The following is a 16,806-nucleotide window of genomic DNA, read 5'->3' as shown; positions in this document are numbered from 1 at the left end:
AAATAAACAGGCCAAGCACGAGTTCATGCTAATAAAAGACCTGATTCATGCACTAGCCTCTTAATATTTTCATTAGGTTGAAGGGTAGATGATGTGTTGTTTATTCTTTATTTATTTATATTGACATGTTGACGACTAACTCAATTTCCGGCAACTGTAAGGTCACCAAGAAACTGAGCCATGGTTATTTTGTGTCTGAAATTTGATTTTCAACCAATTTTTTTTATATTTGTAACATTTAAAAAGCACCCTAAATATTTTGATAAATTCATTTATGGTCTTAAATAACCTTAAACCTGATCTAAAAAGCACCCTAAATATTTTAATAAATCTATTTATGGTCTTAAATAACTTTAAAACCTGATCTAAAAATTCAAAATCAACTTGAATTTAAATACTTTTTGAGTTCAAATCTGTCAAAAATAAAATATCTGACCAAAATTAAAATATTGAAAACAAAATGAACCAGTAACCGATCATTTAGAAATTACAAGGACCAAAGAAAACTTTGCCCGTCAATTCTAAAACACACATCTATTTTTCTCGTCTTTTTCTTTGGTCCCTGTCCTTTAAATTCTCCATTCGTTAACAAATTACAAATTATAAGTAATATGCTATCAAATGGCTGTAAAAGGACTCGATCAAGGTGAAAAAAATTTGATAACTTTAAAAAAAAGAGTGGATTACTGAAGTCTAAAATGAATCAAGGTACTCAACGTGTTAAGCCTGGATGCTTTATGTAGGAATATTTTTATTATTTTTTATGGAATATTGATTTGATTTCTCTCTCTTTCATATTTCATATTTACATATATTTTTTTAAAAGATAGAATTAGAAAATAACTAGGACGATGTCATTAATTACAAAAAGTTAATCACTAAAAGGTACCATGATATTATCCAGTTTATTGGGTAAGTAAGCAGCATCCCGGCACAATACTTATCAGACACGTCCTATCTTTCTCGGTCCAGATTTCTTGTTTTTTCAAAGCAATTAGTCAATTACCACCCATCATCAAGCACGGGCTTGCTCAGTGCCCGCATTACTCAGAACAAATAAAATATTTTTATATATTTTGTTTGAACTACACGCGAGCAAGGTGGGGCAGGAGCAGAAAATGGAGTCAAATTCCGAGTTCATGTGATTGAAATAGAGCAGAACCGAAAGTATATGCTGGAGAGCAATACTGATGAAGTAGAATTAAGTAGCCATAAAAAAACCTCAACGCTTCCTTTGACCGGCAAGAACGAACCATTCCCTTTCCTCTACTGGAGACTAGAGAGTAGCATTATTCCGTGGATTGTCCCGTTTTCGTAGAAACCAGCAATCGCAAAAGAGATTCGATTGCTATTCATAAATATATAAATAAATAAATGAGATTCCAATGTAATAATTTACTTGAAAAAAGAAATTGCTTGTAAGTAACTTGTAAATTATTAGGTTAACTTTTTTTTTTTTTCATTAAAACAATATTTTGTTTTTATTTGTGATATTCATCCCATGGATAGTGTGTAATTAAGTTGACCAAATCATTAGAAACTTAAACGGGTTAAATGGATTTTATCAAATCAATATCTTTTATAATTCAACTAGACCCAATGGGTCATGATCTAGACCCATTGAGTATTTAGGAGTATGAAAGCTTTCGTTTTTTAATGTGTTAACTTGAAAAACATTAAAATAATATTTTTTTAATGTTTTATTTAATGATTTTAATGTATTAATATAAAACATAAAAGATCTAAATTAATTTTAAATTTTAAATTTTTGATAAACACATTAGCTTAGGTGTGCACTAATTGCCTTGTTCTTTTTACTGACCATGCACTCTTAACTTAAATGACAGGATCGTCCCTGATAATTTTGTTACTTTGAAGAAATCAGAGTGCTCAAAGCAAATTAACACTTTCAATACATTAGCATGAGATTATGATCTTTATCCTATTGTGTTGGCTTTCAAAATTAGAATTATGATATTTAACAGGAACAACCATGGACCGATACAAATCGTGGAATCGTGGTGGGCGGCCCAAGCTTGAACCTTTGAAATGCTTATAGAAACACCATCATCATAATAATGGACTGTAACACACGCCATCACATAGCATGCCTCGACACATGCATGTTCTGGCATCAGTAGGTGGACTCCCCTTTTTTTATGTCTTGAAACACGCAATTGCCAAACGCTCTCAAGGGTTTTCAGGTCAAGCAGTGTTACATGAACTAAACATGTGCCACTTGGAAAAAAAAGGGCGAAATTTTAAACCCATAGCATAGCTCAATATTTTTTATCTATTTGGCTCGGTTTTTTTGGTTTAATTCAATTTATATTTTTAATTTCAAGCTTATAAAATCAAAACCGAATCAATTATTTTTTTTTAATTTTAATTGGTTTAATTATTTTTTTTCATAGTTTAATTTTCTTTTATTTTTTTTTTTAATTTTCTTAATTTAAATAGTTTTTTTTTTTTTTTTTTTGCTCATTCATGATACACTGGGCAAGTAGATAAAAAGACATTGTGTGACAGACACCCTTGTCGTGCTTGTGACCTGTGAGCTGTGACTTGTGCGGTAAACATCCAACGACCCACCGAGGTGTGTGCCATTCGCGTCGCTTCCTTCGTCCCCACCAAACTTATCCACATTATTCTTATTGTTTCCTCCCTCCCTTAATTTAATCGCATTCATCTCCACATCTTTCCGTCTTTTCCCTGCCGAATTTTCCATCAATATTTTACCATATTGATGGATCCCACTTCCGTTCAAGAGGGTGGTACAGAAACGCAAATTTTCAAGCCTTCAAGTCGAAGGGTCGCCTCCGTGGTAACGTGGTTCAGTGACTGATTCCAGCTCATGGCTCATGGACGTGAATTATATATTTTTGTTTTACGTGCCAACTTGAAGTTATGAAAAGAAATGATTTCCATATCCCAGGCATGAAGCAATGTTCAGTATATGGAACAAGGATATGAAGCATAATGTTTAAAAGGGAATACAATCCTCAATTTACCTACATAATACATAGCTAAGCAATTGTTTGTTCAAATCACCCCTGTAACGACGTGCTCTTACTGGAATTCCAAGGAGGCCAAACAAAAACTACTCCCTGCAAACAAGAACGTGAAACCGTAGTCAGACTACAATAAATGATGGACCTGTCACTGTAAGAATATCAAGAACAAGAATGCTAGATCATGGTCAGTGTATGATAAAAGGTAGACAAGCAACTTCAAAAGTGGCATCCAGTAATATCTTCTCAAAGCATCATCCCAACAAGATATTATTGCAATAAAAAATAATCTTCTAAATTTCATTTGCTACCAATTTCAACATCTATCACCTAATCATCCACACCATTACTTGTCCTGTTGACTATCAGATTGCATCTTAAAGGACGGCTCTGCTTCCTAGCCATGTACCATGGCACTTTCATCGGGAAAAAAAGACACAGGATTGGATTTATCCAACTGAAATCAAGCTATCCATGCAGAAAGTTAAAAATAAAAATCAAATTTACCAACAAATAGAGACATAGATCAATAGAAGAGTCTATTGTACACAGAAAATACCAGTTTTTGCTCATCAGCTCAAATGACCTTCTTAGTTCCTTCATTTAAATGCATGTTGGCAGCAGAATGTTAGAAGATAAATGGGTGGGGGGTATTAGCATATGCTAATTTCCTATCTTAACTTTTTATACAGCATACACTTAGTTGGATACCTTATGCAAGTCAAAAACACTAGTTCAACAAGTTCCATAATCAGCAATGGAGAACTAGAATCATGCATTCTACTGAATCCCACAAGAGGGGCAAATTGTAATGTATAATCTACACAAAAAGAGATCACCTAAAATCAACATGAAAGGTAAGAATTCTTGATGGATGAAAATTTGTGAAAAATCTAATTGATGGCCCTAGACATATTAGCAGATTGCAGTTTGTTATTCAGTCAGGTCAGAACCTAAAACAAAGAAATAAATCAACAGGCATTCTACAGTCACGCATCTCACCTCTAAGAGAACATATCATGCTCTTTCTTTGCTCACAAATCAAATTTGACATTCCATTTACCATTCATGTCAGCATTGAGGGTCCAATTATTTTCCCTAATCTGCAGATAAGGCACCTGAATAGGGAAAACAAATAAATAAAAAGTGGAAAAAGGAAGACAACTCAAGTCGATAGCAGTTGCTTTTGACCATGGCAATGTATAACACAATGCACAGACTTTCAGATGTTTTAACCATAAAGCTATGGGAAATGTACCTTGGTAATCACTTCATACCCAATTCTGAATCTAACATCTTGTTCTCTATGGAAATTATATATGCTCCAAGATACTTCCCCGGCTGCTTTTGAATTCCTCTGTCATGGTAAGGGAAGGAAGATATTAGTTGCATATGGTAGCTAGAACAACAGCTTACAATCTACTTCAATCAATGAACAAAATCTCCAAATAAACTACGCAGTATCAAAAACTTACATTACAAATAAAAAAAATATACAAATTCTCATATACAAAACGCAAAGAAAACACCAACCTGTTTAAATTCTTTGTCAACATCACATCGTCCCTTAACATTGAAGCTTATCAAACCATCATTTGTCACAGGAAAACCCTTTTTTCCTCGAACAAAATACCTGACTTTTTCATGCTTATCGTATTGCAATCCCACTCCAAGACAAGCAGACAACTACAGTTAAATCAATACAACGTCAGCCCGTATACTTAAAAAGAACAAGAACTTATCTCCCCATATTAAGGATTACAAGAAACATACATCTGGATAAAAGTGTCTTATCATTGCACTGACATAACTAGGAGCTCCAATTCTTGTATCTAGCTCCCCATGAACCTAACCAAATAAATAAATAAATTAAAGCCCCAAATTTGCATTTTAAAGAATTCCCATAAATAATATCAAGAAATCAATCCGAGTTACCTGCAAGTGGGTGCTGGAATCAATGGCAAACCTCTCCTTGGCATGAATTTTGAGGGCTTTGGAATCTACTCCATATCTTAGAGATGTCTCCATTGTTGTATCTCTAACAATAATCTAAAAAATCCACCGAAACCCAAGCAGATTGTAAAAACCTGGTTCTGGTGGCTGCGCCTCCGACGCAGTGGTGAAGACTTGAGTATAGAGAGAGTGTTGTGTTTCCCACCCGGTGTTATCTTCAAGCTTCGGCCATTTTTAGGTGTCACGTGTCCACGTTTCGTCTTTTCCGGCCCATAAAATGGGTGGCATGGGTGAGTATTGCGATTTGAGTTTGAAGGGCCTAAGCTCTAATATAATCTCTCTAATGTGCAGCCCAAAAATAGATGACATTCCATTCAATCCATGTTAAATGGGTTTTATCACTAAAAAAATGCATAATGGGCCCAGATACATAACTGAAACCATCTTGCCTGGCCCGACCCGACGAAGAAATCGGGCTCCGTTAATCTATGCTGATTGCATCACAGAGTCAGAGAGAATCAAACGTTCGAGCAGAGGAGGATCTATCGATCTATATTCAAGTAGTTCCCTGCAAACGCCGTACTGATCGAAACGAAAGACTAGTTATGGGATTTCGTTTTGATTTACTTTTGTTGTTTACGACACTTGTTTTACTCTCAACAACAACTTCTACTGTACTTTCCGATGTCATTCTCTCCAAAGTCGATCGCCGTGTAAGTTTTGCAATTTCAGATATCTTATTTTCTTGAATAGTTGTTTTTGAAATCTCGAACTTATGTTTGATGATCTTGTGTTGCAGATTGATTTGACTTCTCAAATTGTGCGCGTTACTTCTACATTAAAGGTGCTTCACTGATTTGCTTTTTTTTTTTTTCCTAATTCTTTTAAGATTTTGATGTTTGATCTTGATGTTTTCAACTGGAAATCAGTTACTGATTCGCTTATTGAAGCCCTTTTAAACTTAGTTTGTTTTGGAAACGGGAATTGGCTCGTGAACCTTAAGCTTGCATTTCTTACTGCTACCTCACATTTTTAGGTGGAGAATGTTGGTCCTGGTCCAGTTTCTGAGGTTTTGCTCACCTTTCCTGAGATTCAGGCAAAAAATTTAGCATATTTGAAGGCAACCCTTAATGAGGGTAAAGGGAAAGTGAAAAACTCAGGTAGTAACCTCCCCATAAATGTTGCCAATCCAGAGGAATTGCCTCCATCTCTTATTTTTCATTCAGTATCATTACCTAAGGCTTTGGGTGAAGGAGATAGTTTGACTATAGATGTGTTAGCAGTATTTACTCATGTATTACGGCCATTTCCTGAGGAAATTACACAAGCTGATATTCAGCTAGTTTTGTTCCAAGATACTGCTCACTATCTCTCCCCTTATGCAGTTAAGGTTCAGTCCCTTACTGTTAAATTGCCCAAGGCTAGAATAGAGATGTATACGAAATTAGAGAATACTAATATCCATGGCTCTGATATCAAATATGGCCCATATGAAAACCTTCCTCCCTTTTCATATGCACCCGTAGTTGTTCACTTTGAAACCAATCAACCATTTGCTGTTGCTCAAGAGTTAGTGAGGGAGATAGAAATTTCCCATTGGGGTAATGTGCAAGTTACAGAACACTATAACATTGTCCATGGAGGTGCTAAAAGCAAGGGTGAATTTTCCAGGTCAGTTACTTTATTCCTTATGTGTTAGTATCATGTTGGTGATTGCTATAATATTTAAAATTTGATTCAGGTTTTATTCTTTGATCCTGCAGGCTTGACTTTCAGGCTAGACCACACCTTCGAGGTGCATCAGCCTTCAGGAATCTTGTTGCAAAATTGCCACCAAGAGCTCATTCCATTTATTATAGAGATGAGATTGGAAATATATCAACATCTAATGTCTGGGGTGATCCTAAAAAGGTTGACATTTTGATTGACGTAAAACAAATTATTGGAATAATTGATCATGTTTGTAATTCAAGTTTTCTCTTAAATTGCAGACAGAACTGTTGATTGAACCTAGATATCCGTTGTTTGGAGGCTGGAGAACTACTTTTACCATTGGATATGGTTTGCCACTTCAAGATTTTTTATTTGGGTCAGAGGGGAAACGTTTCCTTAACTTCTCTTTTGGTTCCCCAATAAATGATTTGGTCACTGATAATCTCATTGTGAAGGTTTGTTCAATAGAAAACATTTCCTACAAGAATGTTTTCTTTAGGCAGTCTTGACTCGGTTTTCTTGTTGCAGGTTGTTTTGCCAGAGGGATCTGATGATATATCTATTTCTACTCCCTTTCCTGTAAAACAAGGACAAGAGGTATCATAGTGTTGAGAGTTTATATTGTCTTCTCTTGGTTGTCTTGTATTCATATTTCTTAATGTTGTTTTTTCGATGTTTCAAGTTGCTTTTTATCTTGGGCATAATTTCTTCGCTGCTATAAAATATTGAGGCTATCTTCCTTTATTTGATTGTTTTTCTGATTTAATGCAGACCAAAATTTCCCACTTAGATGTTGCTGGGAGACCAGTAGTTGTGCTGGAAAAGACCAATGTTGTTCCTGAACATAATCAGTATTTCCAGGTACTTCTACTGCCTATTTCGATATCTTTGAATTGCATCAAAGTGCTAAAGTGTGAATTAAGGCCACTGTTACTACAGTACTATATTGAATGTGCAAACAAGAGACTAGCTGAAGACTAGTGAATTCAATGAAAATTGGAACAAGAGGGGTACTGGTCCCTCATAGTTTATTAAAAGGCATGGAAGAATGTTTTTGCTATTCTTAATTGCGACTTGGTTTTGAGGATGCTTGATTACTGTAAATATTGTGTACAGTTGTAGCATTGTTTTTGTGTTAAAAAAATTCCTCCAAGAAATTCAGAAATGTTTCAACATTATTGTGCAAGGCCTTCCTACACTAATGGATTTAACAGAAGTCAGATATCTTCTTTTTTTGTTTTGCTATTCTTTGGAGAGGTTAAGGTATTTGAAAGCGATGGTCTTTACCATGGCAAGAAATTGTAGACAACTGCTTTCTTGTGTGTAATGTGGTGCATATTAGAGGGCAATACATCTGGGTTTCCCATCCTTTGAGACTTGAAGAACTCTTGTTCTAAGTTTCTAATTTTCCAAAACGTTGAAGTGCAGGACCTACATTTCTTAGATTTTATAAGCAATATGTCTTCATGATTGAACTGGGTTTTTCTTGTCTTTGATACAGTCAACAATTGAATGTATCATTTTGCTTATCCAACAAACATTAGAAGGAAAAATAGCTTCTGGTCTTGATATTCCACATAATTAAATGATAGATGTCTTAGATGTGTTGAATGACCATTTTTTTTGTTTTTCAAAAATGCTGTTTGTACTGCAGGTCTATTATAGGTTCAACAAACTCTCGATGCTTAGGGAGCCATTTATGTTGATTTCTGGATTTTTCATCCTCTTTGTTTCTTGCATCGTATACATGCATGTGGACTTGTCAATCTCAAAGTCCTCCGCCTCTTATTTGGCAAAACTGCAGTGGGATGAGGTAAGGAGGATGTCATACCATGTACTTTTTTTAGTTCCGTGTGACATCATTGTTTACCACAGAAAAAACCAACATATATTATAATATTAACTCATATATGATCTCAGGTGCGAGCAACAATTCAGCAAGTCATAAGTATTATCAACCAATGCCTATCTAAGCATGAAAGGTTAGAAGCATCACTGCATGATCTTTCTAGGACTGGGGATGTTCAAGCTTGTAAAACTGCTCGAAAGACTGCTGACAGCTTGTTTAAAGAGTATTCCAAAGAGTTGAAGCCGTTGCTTTCATTCTTGCAATCTTCTCCTCAGGCTACTCAGATATTGCCAAAGGTTTGCCTATTTATCTGTTATCCTTTTATCATCAATAGAGGATACATTTTTGGAATTTATCCCAAGAAGCGGTCAAGAGCTATTGCTAACTGAATTAGCAGTTACTTGTAACAGCATTCAACTATCAATTGGGACATGAATTGTAATACAATTGCCAAAACTGAACAATCTAAATCATGTTCTGTTAGCATGTTCACTTCCTTCTGTTTTGCTGTGCATCCACATTTCTGAATGTAATCAATACTGGCTGTTTATGTAGGTGGAGGAGCTGGTGGCGAAGGAGAAGGAATTGCAAGAGAGGCTGATAGCAAAGCATTCAACCATAGTGGACTGCTATGAGAAGAAGATTGGAGGAAGGGAACTTGAGAATCGGGTTGCTTCACATCAACAAAAAGTTGTAGCTTTGAAGCAGGAGGTTGAAGATCTTCTCGAGTACGTTGAAGAAATATAGTTTAGGTTTAGGGTCCCTAAGTTTCAGGGTCAGAATTTGGTTATTATCTAAATTAAAACTTGTTGAGCTAACTGCAATTTTCCATGGCAATAGTTTGCCAAATATAACTACTACATGATGATGATACATGGAACTTTGAGCTTACAAGAACTATCCTTATTTGCCCTGCATGTTGAATTTTGAGTCCGCCACTATGGTCAGGTGGTGTTATCATTCAGACCAATCAATCATTTAAGTTCTCATAGCTTCCAGAATAATGCTTCGGTGAGCACATTCCAAATGCCAAAATGGGAGAGTAGTATCCCTCGTCCCTGGTAGCCAATCTTGCAATCCCCCCCAGTTATGTATTGTTATCAAATATTTATGATATGCATCCAAGAGGCCATGATACAGTTGACATTTTGCTTTTATTCATGAAAAAAAAAAAGGAAACGAAAATGTAATCGCCATTGTCATCATAGGTTGCTTGTTCGCACATGTTCATTGCATGTGTTGTGTGTGTGTGTGAGAGAGAGAGGGGCAATCATGTTTCTTCAATGAGCTCAACCAAAACCGTGTCATATCCGGGAAAAATTTACAATATCAGAACTGAAAATGCTTGGGGGAAATTGCAATTGTCAACTTCCAACACAGGGAAGTGCGAGTGGCCTTTTAGAAGCAACGTTTCTTCAATCAAAAGAATCATGTTGCCATACCTCTTCCCAGTCAGAAACAAAAATTTCTTTCACCTTGTATTTTTGTAACCACAAGTAGGCTACTTTCCTTCAGCTGGCATTACTTGCAGAAGCTCAATGTTCAATTCAAATGTACCATCTGGCTGCATTACGAATGTGATAATAAGTCAGCACAGTTTGTCACCTAAGCATTTTCTAGATTACTGCAAGCAGTTGCAGAAAATATGACAACGGATATGCGTAAGAAAGAGGAGGAAAGAAGAGCCGCAGGGGCTTTCTGCTGCACAAAATCCTGTTGAAGGGGGAACTTTCCAGGATTTAAAAAGGCAGAAAATGATTTAGTATTCTTCCCATAAACATTTCCTTAATATGGAACTTATAGATTGATTTGCGACGACCAATGGCCTACTAATTCAAAGCCACATTTCCCTCTACAGAGAGGAATACAAATTTGAATCCCCTCTAGATTCTTACTACCATAAAAACCCTCATTTATTTTCCATTTGCTCAGCTAAATCATCTACTTGACATTGTATCGCATATGAACAACATGGCACTTTCACATTCCATAGAAAAAACATGAAAATGCTAATTTCAAGGATGAACAAAAGATGATTAATTTAGGTGGGATAATGATGTCAGCAGAAGATTGTAGTTTAACTTGATCCACGGGAATCAGTCAGCAAATCAAGGAATAGTGTTTACCGGAATCTCATTCATTCCTTTTTGTCCATAACCAGCCTCTGGAGGAACAATCACAGTCCTCTGCAAGAAGAGAAAAAATGATACTGAAAAGAGAAACAAAGCCGGGAAAGATAGAAGAATAATAAAGAGTCATGGAGTCTAGTTCAAAGGCGAATCAGAGAAATTAAGAGCTTACAGAATAACCACCCTAACAGCTTAGCATATAATAGCAATAAATTAGAGGATGCAAATCACCTTCCCTCCAACTTTCATCCCTTCCGTTACCGAGTACATAGCTGGAGGAGGTTTGGGTGCAGCCTGTGCAGAAAATAGACCATTTGGGTTGTCTACAAATTCACGCTTCCTTTCTTTGCCTGGTGGTGCCCCAACCTTGAACTCATATGGCTAATTAAACCATGAGGAAATCAGTACGGGCAATCTATCCAATTGCAAATCCAAGTTATCATGATTTGAAAATGCTACCAAGAAATGAGCAACAGAAACAATCCAAGTTAAAGAAGCATGCTGCCATGGACTGATAATTAAACAAGACTCATTCTCAATGCAACGTCTGAATATTTGCAGTTGAACTTAGCCTAAGGTGGGGTGTAGCTCAGCTAGACCTCTGTCAGATTAGCAAAAGGCCAGGGCAAGAAACATACCCCCTTCTCGCTCCTTTTCTCTCCAGGAAAGAGTCCACACACACACACACACACATTTAAGTAGGAGAAGGATCAACCTGTGCAATTATTCGATTTCCAGCTAAAAGCTTAGATTCTCGACTCGAAATGGCTGTTATTCCCCTATAAAGACAGTCAAAATGCACCTACAAAGGGAAATGCACGAGAAAACATAAGTTTCAATGAGAGAGGCAGAAACATATTAGTTTCGATTTCTAACAAATTTACCTGAACTGTCATTCCCTTTTCTGCTACTGCACCCTTTCCCTCAAGAACATCATAGTACTTCAATCCATCAGCTGCTAAATCCCCAACAAAAATAAAAACAAAATAAATATTAGTAATTCTGAATCCCTTTTAAATATATCCATAAAATCACAAAATAAAGGACTAATCAAAGCAACAGAAAGTGAAGAAATGTAATGTACAATTAGAGGAAACATTGAAAAGAAGTAAGGGAAGTTTGGAGCAACTAACGGCTAGTGAGATAGTCTTCGAGAGGGATGGTCTTCTTGTTGCGTCTCTCTCTGGCCTCAGATAATTGAGGTAGTGAAGTGAGGGTAAAAGGCAAGGTAGATATCAAAATCGCACATCTTCTTGAAGTGGGTTTTGAGAGAAAAACATGGTTTGATTGTTCTTGTGTTTTTTTTGGGGTGGAATCAGCTAAATTTTGAAGATGACGATGAACACTCCATTTGTCTAAGCTCCTTGTTGAAGCCATGGCAGTTGGAATCCAAAAATGGTTTTACGGTTATAAAACTCCCGCAAAACCCATGTCTCTCTATCCACTCTTGCTAACAAATCACCATTTTGCCCCACCCCCACTTGGCTTTTGATTTTAGCCCACTCTACCCTTTTCAATCAAATTTCAAATCCCTTCTTACATTAAAAGAAGATTTTGATAATAGTTGTTGAATTTACTTTGTTTCTGAACTTATATACTGGATTCGGTTTGAGGTTAAATTTGACTCAAGATTTCAGTTGTGAATTTTCTAGATCAATTCGTAGATTAATAGATTAACCAACATCTATTCTAAAATAATATCGTTAAAAACTCACACAATATTATTTTAGATAAAAAAAAAAAAGATATTTTTCTTATCTTGATACTTGTAATAGTTCTATTATTTTCCAAATCTTGCTGAGAAAGAATTACAAGGTGTAAAAAATAAAATATTAGCTCGGTCAAGTCTCACTTGAGTTTAACAAGATCAAACAAGTCAGAATGATAGATCAACTTACCCAATTTAACCATATTATTTTTCAAAACTATTAAAAATAAAACACTTACCCAGAACAACAGAAAAATAGAGTTCGATACGTGAAATCCTACTTTGTATATCGGGATTCGTACCTTCCTCAATTAACATTGGATTTTACTCAACTTTCTCTAATTTTACCCTACATGCTGTTCGAGGTTCTGGAAACAAATCTTTGTTGCTTCAAACGTAACAGCAGTACTACTGTCTGAAATTTTCACAGCTAATAGGGCCTCGTCACAAAATTTTTATCTTGGACTAACATGACCCATAACTATGCTTAACTTGGTAGATCCCGGTGACCAAATTGGAAGCTGCTGTCACTTGGGCGACGTTGGTGATTTGCATCGAGATCCACAGTTGCCATTTTGTCTGCTTCAACATCAGTGAAATCTGGATCTTCAGTACCAAATTTCTTAGGTCGAGGAGGTGTGAGGGATGGGGAACGCACTGAAGAGGCATCCGGACTTCCACCCAAGTTCTTCGTTTGGAGTTGACCCGGTTTCCCTTCATTCGTTTTCTTTACAGCCTTCTTGTGCCAATTCTTCAGGGCCTTTGAAGTTTGTTGATCAAAGATTGAGCGCTTCATGGTCGATCCCATCTAAAAATTTCGAACAAGAAAACTAGCATTCAATGTTTCATGCTGGTTTAGTGTATACATAAGATCCTGACAGGAGTAGTTGCCATTTCTTTTGAGTTGCTTCAAGAAATTTAGAAAGAAAAAAGGTGAAAAAAGAGTAATACCTGCGTAACAAGGGCATAGAGTGGAAGTGTGGCATAGCTGCAAAGGATTTGGGCTCCCACCCTGAAAATTTAGAAACTTGGTCATTTTCAACAAATTAATACAAAATCTATGTTCATAATGTTACAAGAGGAGAACGAGCCATTACCCATGCCCAAATGAAATATGTTAGCTCAAATGCATTCTGGATATGAAGATAAGCAAAAGGCTCGTCAGAAAATCCCAGAAATCATTAGATTAAGATAAAGGAACATAGAAAAGAAGGTTCAGTGATACCTGAAAAAGGACAAAGTGGATGAGATAAAGGACTAGTTCGGGCCAGGAAAACCAGAAATTTCTGTCAGACACTTGCACAAGTGGTATCCCTTGCACCCAGCATGTTTTTCTTTAATTTCAATTGCCATTGTTGCTACAACTGTTTGAGATTTTGTTCCTACTGCTAAGGTTACCTTCAATGAAACAAATAGGCAATATTTAACATTCACCTAGTTAAAATAAAAGAGCACGAGAAGACAAGTCTCTTTTATGAACATTTTCTTACAACTAGAGGAAGAAAGGAAACAAAGAACTGAGCCTTCCGTCCTGAAAAGGTATAAAACCAATTACTAATAGGGAACCTTGGTCCAATTTTGATGAAGGATGTAAGAAAGGCTAAAATTCATGAAAAGAGAAAGAGGAAGAACAAACCATGAACATTCGAAAGCAGATTCAGAATTGCAGAAGCCCATAGTAGTGGACTGCCAGGAATACAGAGAAAGTGATTTGGAAAGTTAGAGGAGAACTGTGCGTGTGTTTGTGTGTGTGTTTATAGTAATACTTGAAAACTACTGTCCAGACAAGTAAATGTCATCTGCAATCAAGTGGAATTAAGTTTGAATGGCTTGCCTGATTCCAACAACTATATACCTTGAAATCGTCTTCTAATGTTTTTGTGATATATTTTTGAAAATTAAACTTGCTTCCAGGTGCTAGATGGACCTGTAAGAATGAAAATCAATCTACTTACCGATCATGGTTTTTCAAAAAGATGGTTAAAAGTTTTGCACCTGCTGAAACTCACAGAAATGAATCCATGTCGCATGGTCAAGTAATCAGCCTTTCGAACAGATCTGAAGAATTGTCGAAAGAAGCATACCTGGATGGATTAGAATAGTCAAGCTAGCACTGTTGTCAATATGAAAGCTAAGAACATAAGACTAAAATGAACTCTAAACATTTCAAAGAAATGTCACTCATGATATTTGGCAGATGATTATTTCAGTTTTTCCACATTAATTCCTTTGTTTGAATATATTTTCAACATTACAAAAAGATAGATATTCATGCATCAATGTTAAAAACAAGACGATAAAGAGTGCACCGGAGAAATCACTGATTCAAATTCTATTTCGCATAGGTTAAATATCTTTTAGTTCACAAGGTCTAGAAAATTCAAGCATGGAGTTTATAATCTTGACCGAGGAATTAAGGAGAGTTCAGAACTTGGAAACTCCTCTTGAACCGATGAAAGAGAGTTCAAAACCTCGTGTGTTCTCTTACGAATGATGTATCATGAGTGAGCCTGAATCTTGTAGGATCTGAACAATCAGCACTAACTTCCTCAGAACTCGAGAAATTAGAATTAAATGCAAAGCTTAACACTAACATTATCAAGCACAACTATACAAGTGCAAGAAATGCATTCCTTCAAATGCCGATGCCATGGATATTTGTGAGAACTCTAACATCATCAAGCACAACTATATAAGTGCAAGAAATACAGAACAAGAGCTTGCGGCTTCATCAGCTAATCAATTAGGAAGTACGTAGAGCAAAAGGAGAGAGATCTAGCTAGATGTAACGTTTTACAATCTATATGATTTACATTTATACGTATCAATACAGCTGCTTTTTTTGTACAAGATAGAAAGCAAGAAAGACACTCAAAGACAAGGAACATATTTCATCTAGTAAGAACACAGATAGTATAATATAAATTCTTTGGTGCAAACTTTTCAATAAACTAGTATTCGACTAGAAATAGGGGTCTAATTGAAATAATTCTAAATAAAAGGATGATATTATAGGAGCCTATTGAAAGACACTAAAATATAGGGATGCAATTTCACTTTCCGAAACATTTTGGGGGAGGGGGTGGGGGGCATAGCCCCCGTGGAGGATAACGTAACTACGCCCCTGCATGCTCTGCACGTGTATCTATAACAGCAGTACAAAATATTCAAGTTAATTCTCAAAATTTTAAAAAAATTAATTTAAAAATCAAATTAAAAAACATAATATTTATTTTATGGTACTATTTTTATAATTGTTAATTAAGTAATTCAGGAGTACTTGTACAGGAATTTTAGAGTTCGGGACCATATAAAAAATTCCATAAACGGCAAGTGATATCTATTAGATTTTTTTTAATCAAAGGCTAAAAACTTAAGAGTTGTTATAAAAAGTTTTTTTTTTTTTTTGTATGTATTTGTTTTAAAAATAGAGTTTGATTTTGAATGTAGGATCTATTAAAAAAAAAAACAAGAAAAATTAGTTTTTTTAAATGATTTTTGTGCATAATTGGATTGTATCCAACTTCAACCACAAAAGTTAAAACAAATATTTTTTTTAATATTTACTGGCCTATGCTTCGTTTTAAATTATCCTTTCTAAAAACAGATTTTAAGAAGTATCAAATTTAAATTTTATCAAAATCAAAGATTTAAGTATAAGGAGTTTTTGAAACTATGTTTTAAAAGGGTTAATAAATATTTATTTTTAAATAATTTTTTTTTTTGTTAACTCAACCACGTACGATTTGTTCCTCCGAAACTTTTTGGATAGATGAATGCATTAGATGCTTCCCTTTTTCTCAGAAAAGGAAAGGACTCAACCATTTTTTTAATCATGGAGTTCTCTTCCAAAGAGATGCAAGTCTTCTATTGTCTCAGGAATGTTTATATATTAGGATGATAATAGGTATTTATTATTTAACAAGTAAGAAATTGAAATATTTATACCTTATTTATATATATTTATGTTTTTGGGAATTCAAATGTATATTAATTATCTAAATACTATTTATTATTCAATTTAAAATAAAATAATAATACATATATTTTAGGCATGCCTATCAAATAATAAGATTATAAATCTTATATATGCATGTGTGTATTATATTAATATTGATATATGTATATATTATATTGTAATAAAAAATATAATATTCTGCAAATATATTTATATGATACAAGTGTATATAATAATTTGGTGTTGGTTTTCGGACAGATCTAACAATATTAATTTTTTTTTATTCATTACCTATTTAAAAAACTCACATATTGATCAGGTTAGTTTAAATCGGTATTCAACATATTCAAATTAAATTATTCCTATTTATATTTATATATAATTAATATATAAATTTCTAGAAAAAATAAAATCAATATTTTATATATGGTTGGTCATTAATAAAATTCCCATCTGTGTACACGGTAAGATACATGAAAATTCAT

General features: G+C 34.9%; 3 protein-coding genes and 1 long non-coding RNA gene across 6 annotated transcripts; 1 reads left to right on the top strand and 3 right to left on the bottom strand.

Moving 5' to 3' along the window:
• Positions 1–2,905: 2,905 nt before the first annotated feature.
• Positions 2,906–5,195, bottom strand: LOC118061895 (outer envelope pore protein 21B, chloroplastic). The gene is made up of 6 exons (XM_035075512.2): positions 4,947–5,195; positions 4,785–4,859; positions 4,545–4,697; positions 4,270–4,368; positions 4,014–4,129; positions 2,906–3,107 (listed from the first exon to the last, which is right to left on the bottom strand). The coding sequence occupies exons 1-5, from the start codon at positions 5,037–5,039 to the stop codon at positions 4,046–4,048; spliced, it is 504 nt and encodes a 167-aa protein (XP_034931403.1). The 5' UTR covers positions 5,040–5,195; the 3' UTR covers positions 2,906–3,107; positions 4,014–4,045.
• A 242-nt stretch (positions 5,196–5,437) lies between these two features.
• Positions 5,438–9,443, top strand: LOC118061896 (dolichyl-diphosphooligosaccharide--protein glycosyltransferase subunit 1A). Its single transcript, XM_035075513.2, has 10 exons — positions 5,438–5,677; positions 5,764–5,808; positions 6,001–6,635; positions 6,728–6,875; positions 6,956–7,132; positions 7,206–7,274; positions 7,449–7,538; positions 8,332–8,490; positions 8,598–8,822; positions 9,082–9,443. Exons 1-10 carry the CDS (start codon positions 5,453–5,455, stop codon positions 9,271–9,273), a joined length of 1,965 nt encoding a protein of 654 aa, XP_034931404.1. The 5' UTR covers positions 5,438–5,452; the 3' UTR covers positions 9,274–9,443.
• Positions 9,444–9,661: 218 nt separating this feature from the next.
• LOC118061897 (peptidyl-prolyl cis-trans isomerase FKBP18, chloroplastic) lies at positions 9,662–12,122 on the bottom strand. Of its 3 annotated transcripts, none has more exons than XM_035075514.2 (6): positions 11,789–12,113; positions 11,540–11,613; positions 11,371–11,457; positions 10,887–11,036; positions 10,653–10,712; positions 9,662–10,090 (listed from the first exon to the last, which is right to left on the bottom strand). In XM_035075514.2, the coding sequence occupies exons 1-6, from the start codon at positions 12,030–12,032 to the stop codon at positions 10,028–10,030; spliced, it is 678 nt and encodes a 225-aa protein (XP_034931405.1). In that variant the 5' UTR covers positions 12,033–12,113; the 3' UTR covers positions 9,662–10,027. The 3 variants fall into 3 exon arrangements, with proteins under 3 accessions (XP_034931405.1, XP_034931406.1, XP_034931407.1); XM_035075515.2 differs by having other exon boundaries at positions 11,540–11,610; positions 11,789–12,108; XM_035075516.2 differs by lacking the exon at positions 9,662–10,090 and having other exon boundaries at positions 10,111–10,712; positions 11,789–12,122.
• A 427-nt stretch (positions 12,123–12,549) lies between these two features.
• On the bottom strand, positions 12,550–13,788 carry LOC118062253 (uncharacterized). Its single transcript, XR_012169822.1, has 4 exons — positions 13,589–13,788; positions 13,461–13,496; positions 13,315–13,375; positions 12,550–13,171 (listed from the first exon to the last, which is right to left on the bottom strand). It is a non-coding gene; the product is annotated as an uncharacterized lncRNA (long non-coding RNA).
• Positions 13,789–16,806: the final 3,018 nt, after the last annotated feature.

The sequence above is a fragment of the Populus alba genome, chromosome 5 (assembly GCF_005239225.2).
Source record: "Populus alba chromosome 5, ASM523922v2, whole genome shotgun sequence".
NCBI classification, from domain to species: domain Eukaryota; kingdom Viridiplantae; phylum Streptophyta; class Magnoliopsida; order Malpighiales; family Salicaceae; genus Populus; species Populus alba.
Note: the sequence above shows the minus strand (reverse complement) of the source record. Positions and strands in the feature narration are given on the sequence as shown.

Coding starts and splice junctions, on each gene's coding strand:
- LOC118061896 (XM_035075513.2), top strand. CDS start 5,453: ATGCTGATTGCATCACAGAGTCAGAGAGAATCAAACGTTCGAGCAGAG. Junction 5,678..5,763: donor TCTCCAAAGTCGATCGCCGT/GTAAGTTTTGCA, acceptor CTTGTGTTGCAG/ATTGATTTGACTTCTCAAAT. Junction 6,636..6,727: donor AGCAAGGGTGAATTTTCCAG/GTCAGTTACTTT, acceptor TTGATCCTGCAG/GCTTGACTTTCAGGCTAGAC.
- LOC118061895 (XM_035075512.2), bottom strand. CDS start 5,039: ATGGAGACATCTCTAAGATATGGAGTAGATTCCAAAGCCCTCAAAATT. Junction 4,860..4,946: donor ATTCCAGCACCCACTTGCAG/GTAACTCGGATT, acceptor TTATTTGGTTAG/GTTCATGGGGAGCTAGATAC. Junction 4,369..4,544: donor TTGACAAAGAATTTAAACAG/GTTGGTGTTTTC, acceptor TTACCATGACAG/AGGAATTCAAAAGCAGCCGG.
- LOC118061897 (XM_035075514.2), bottom strand. CDS start 12,032: ATGGCTTCAACAAGGAGCTTAGACAAATGGAGTGTTCATCGTCATCTT. Junction 11,037..11,370: donor GAAATCGAATAATTGCACAG/GTTGATCCTTCT, acceptor TGGTTTAATTAG/CCATATGAGTTCAAGGTTGG. Junction 10,713..10,886: donor GGATGAAAGTTGGAGGGAAG/GTGATTTGCATC, acceptor CTCTTCTTGCAG/AGGACTGTGATTGTTCCTCC.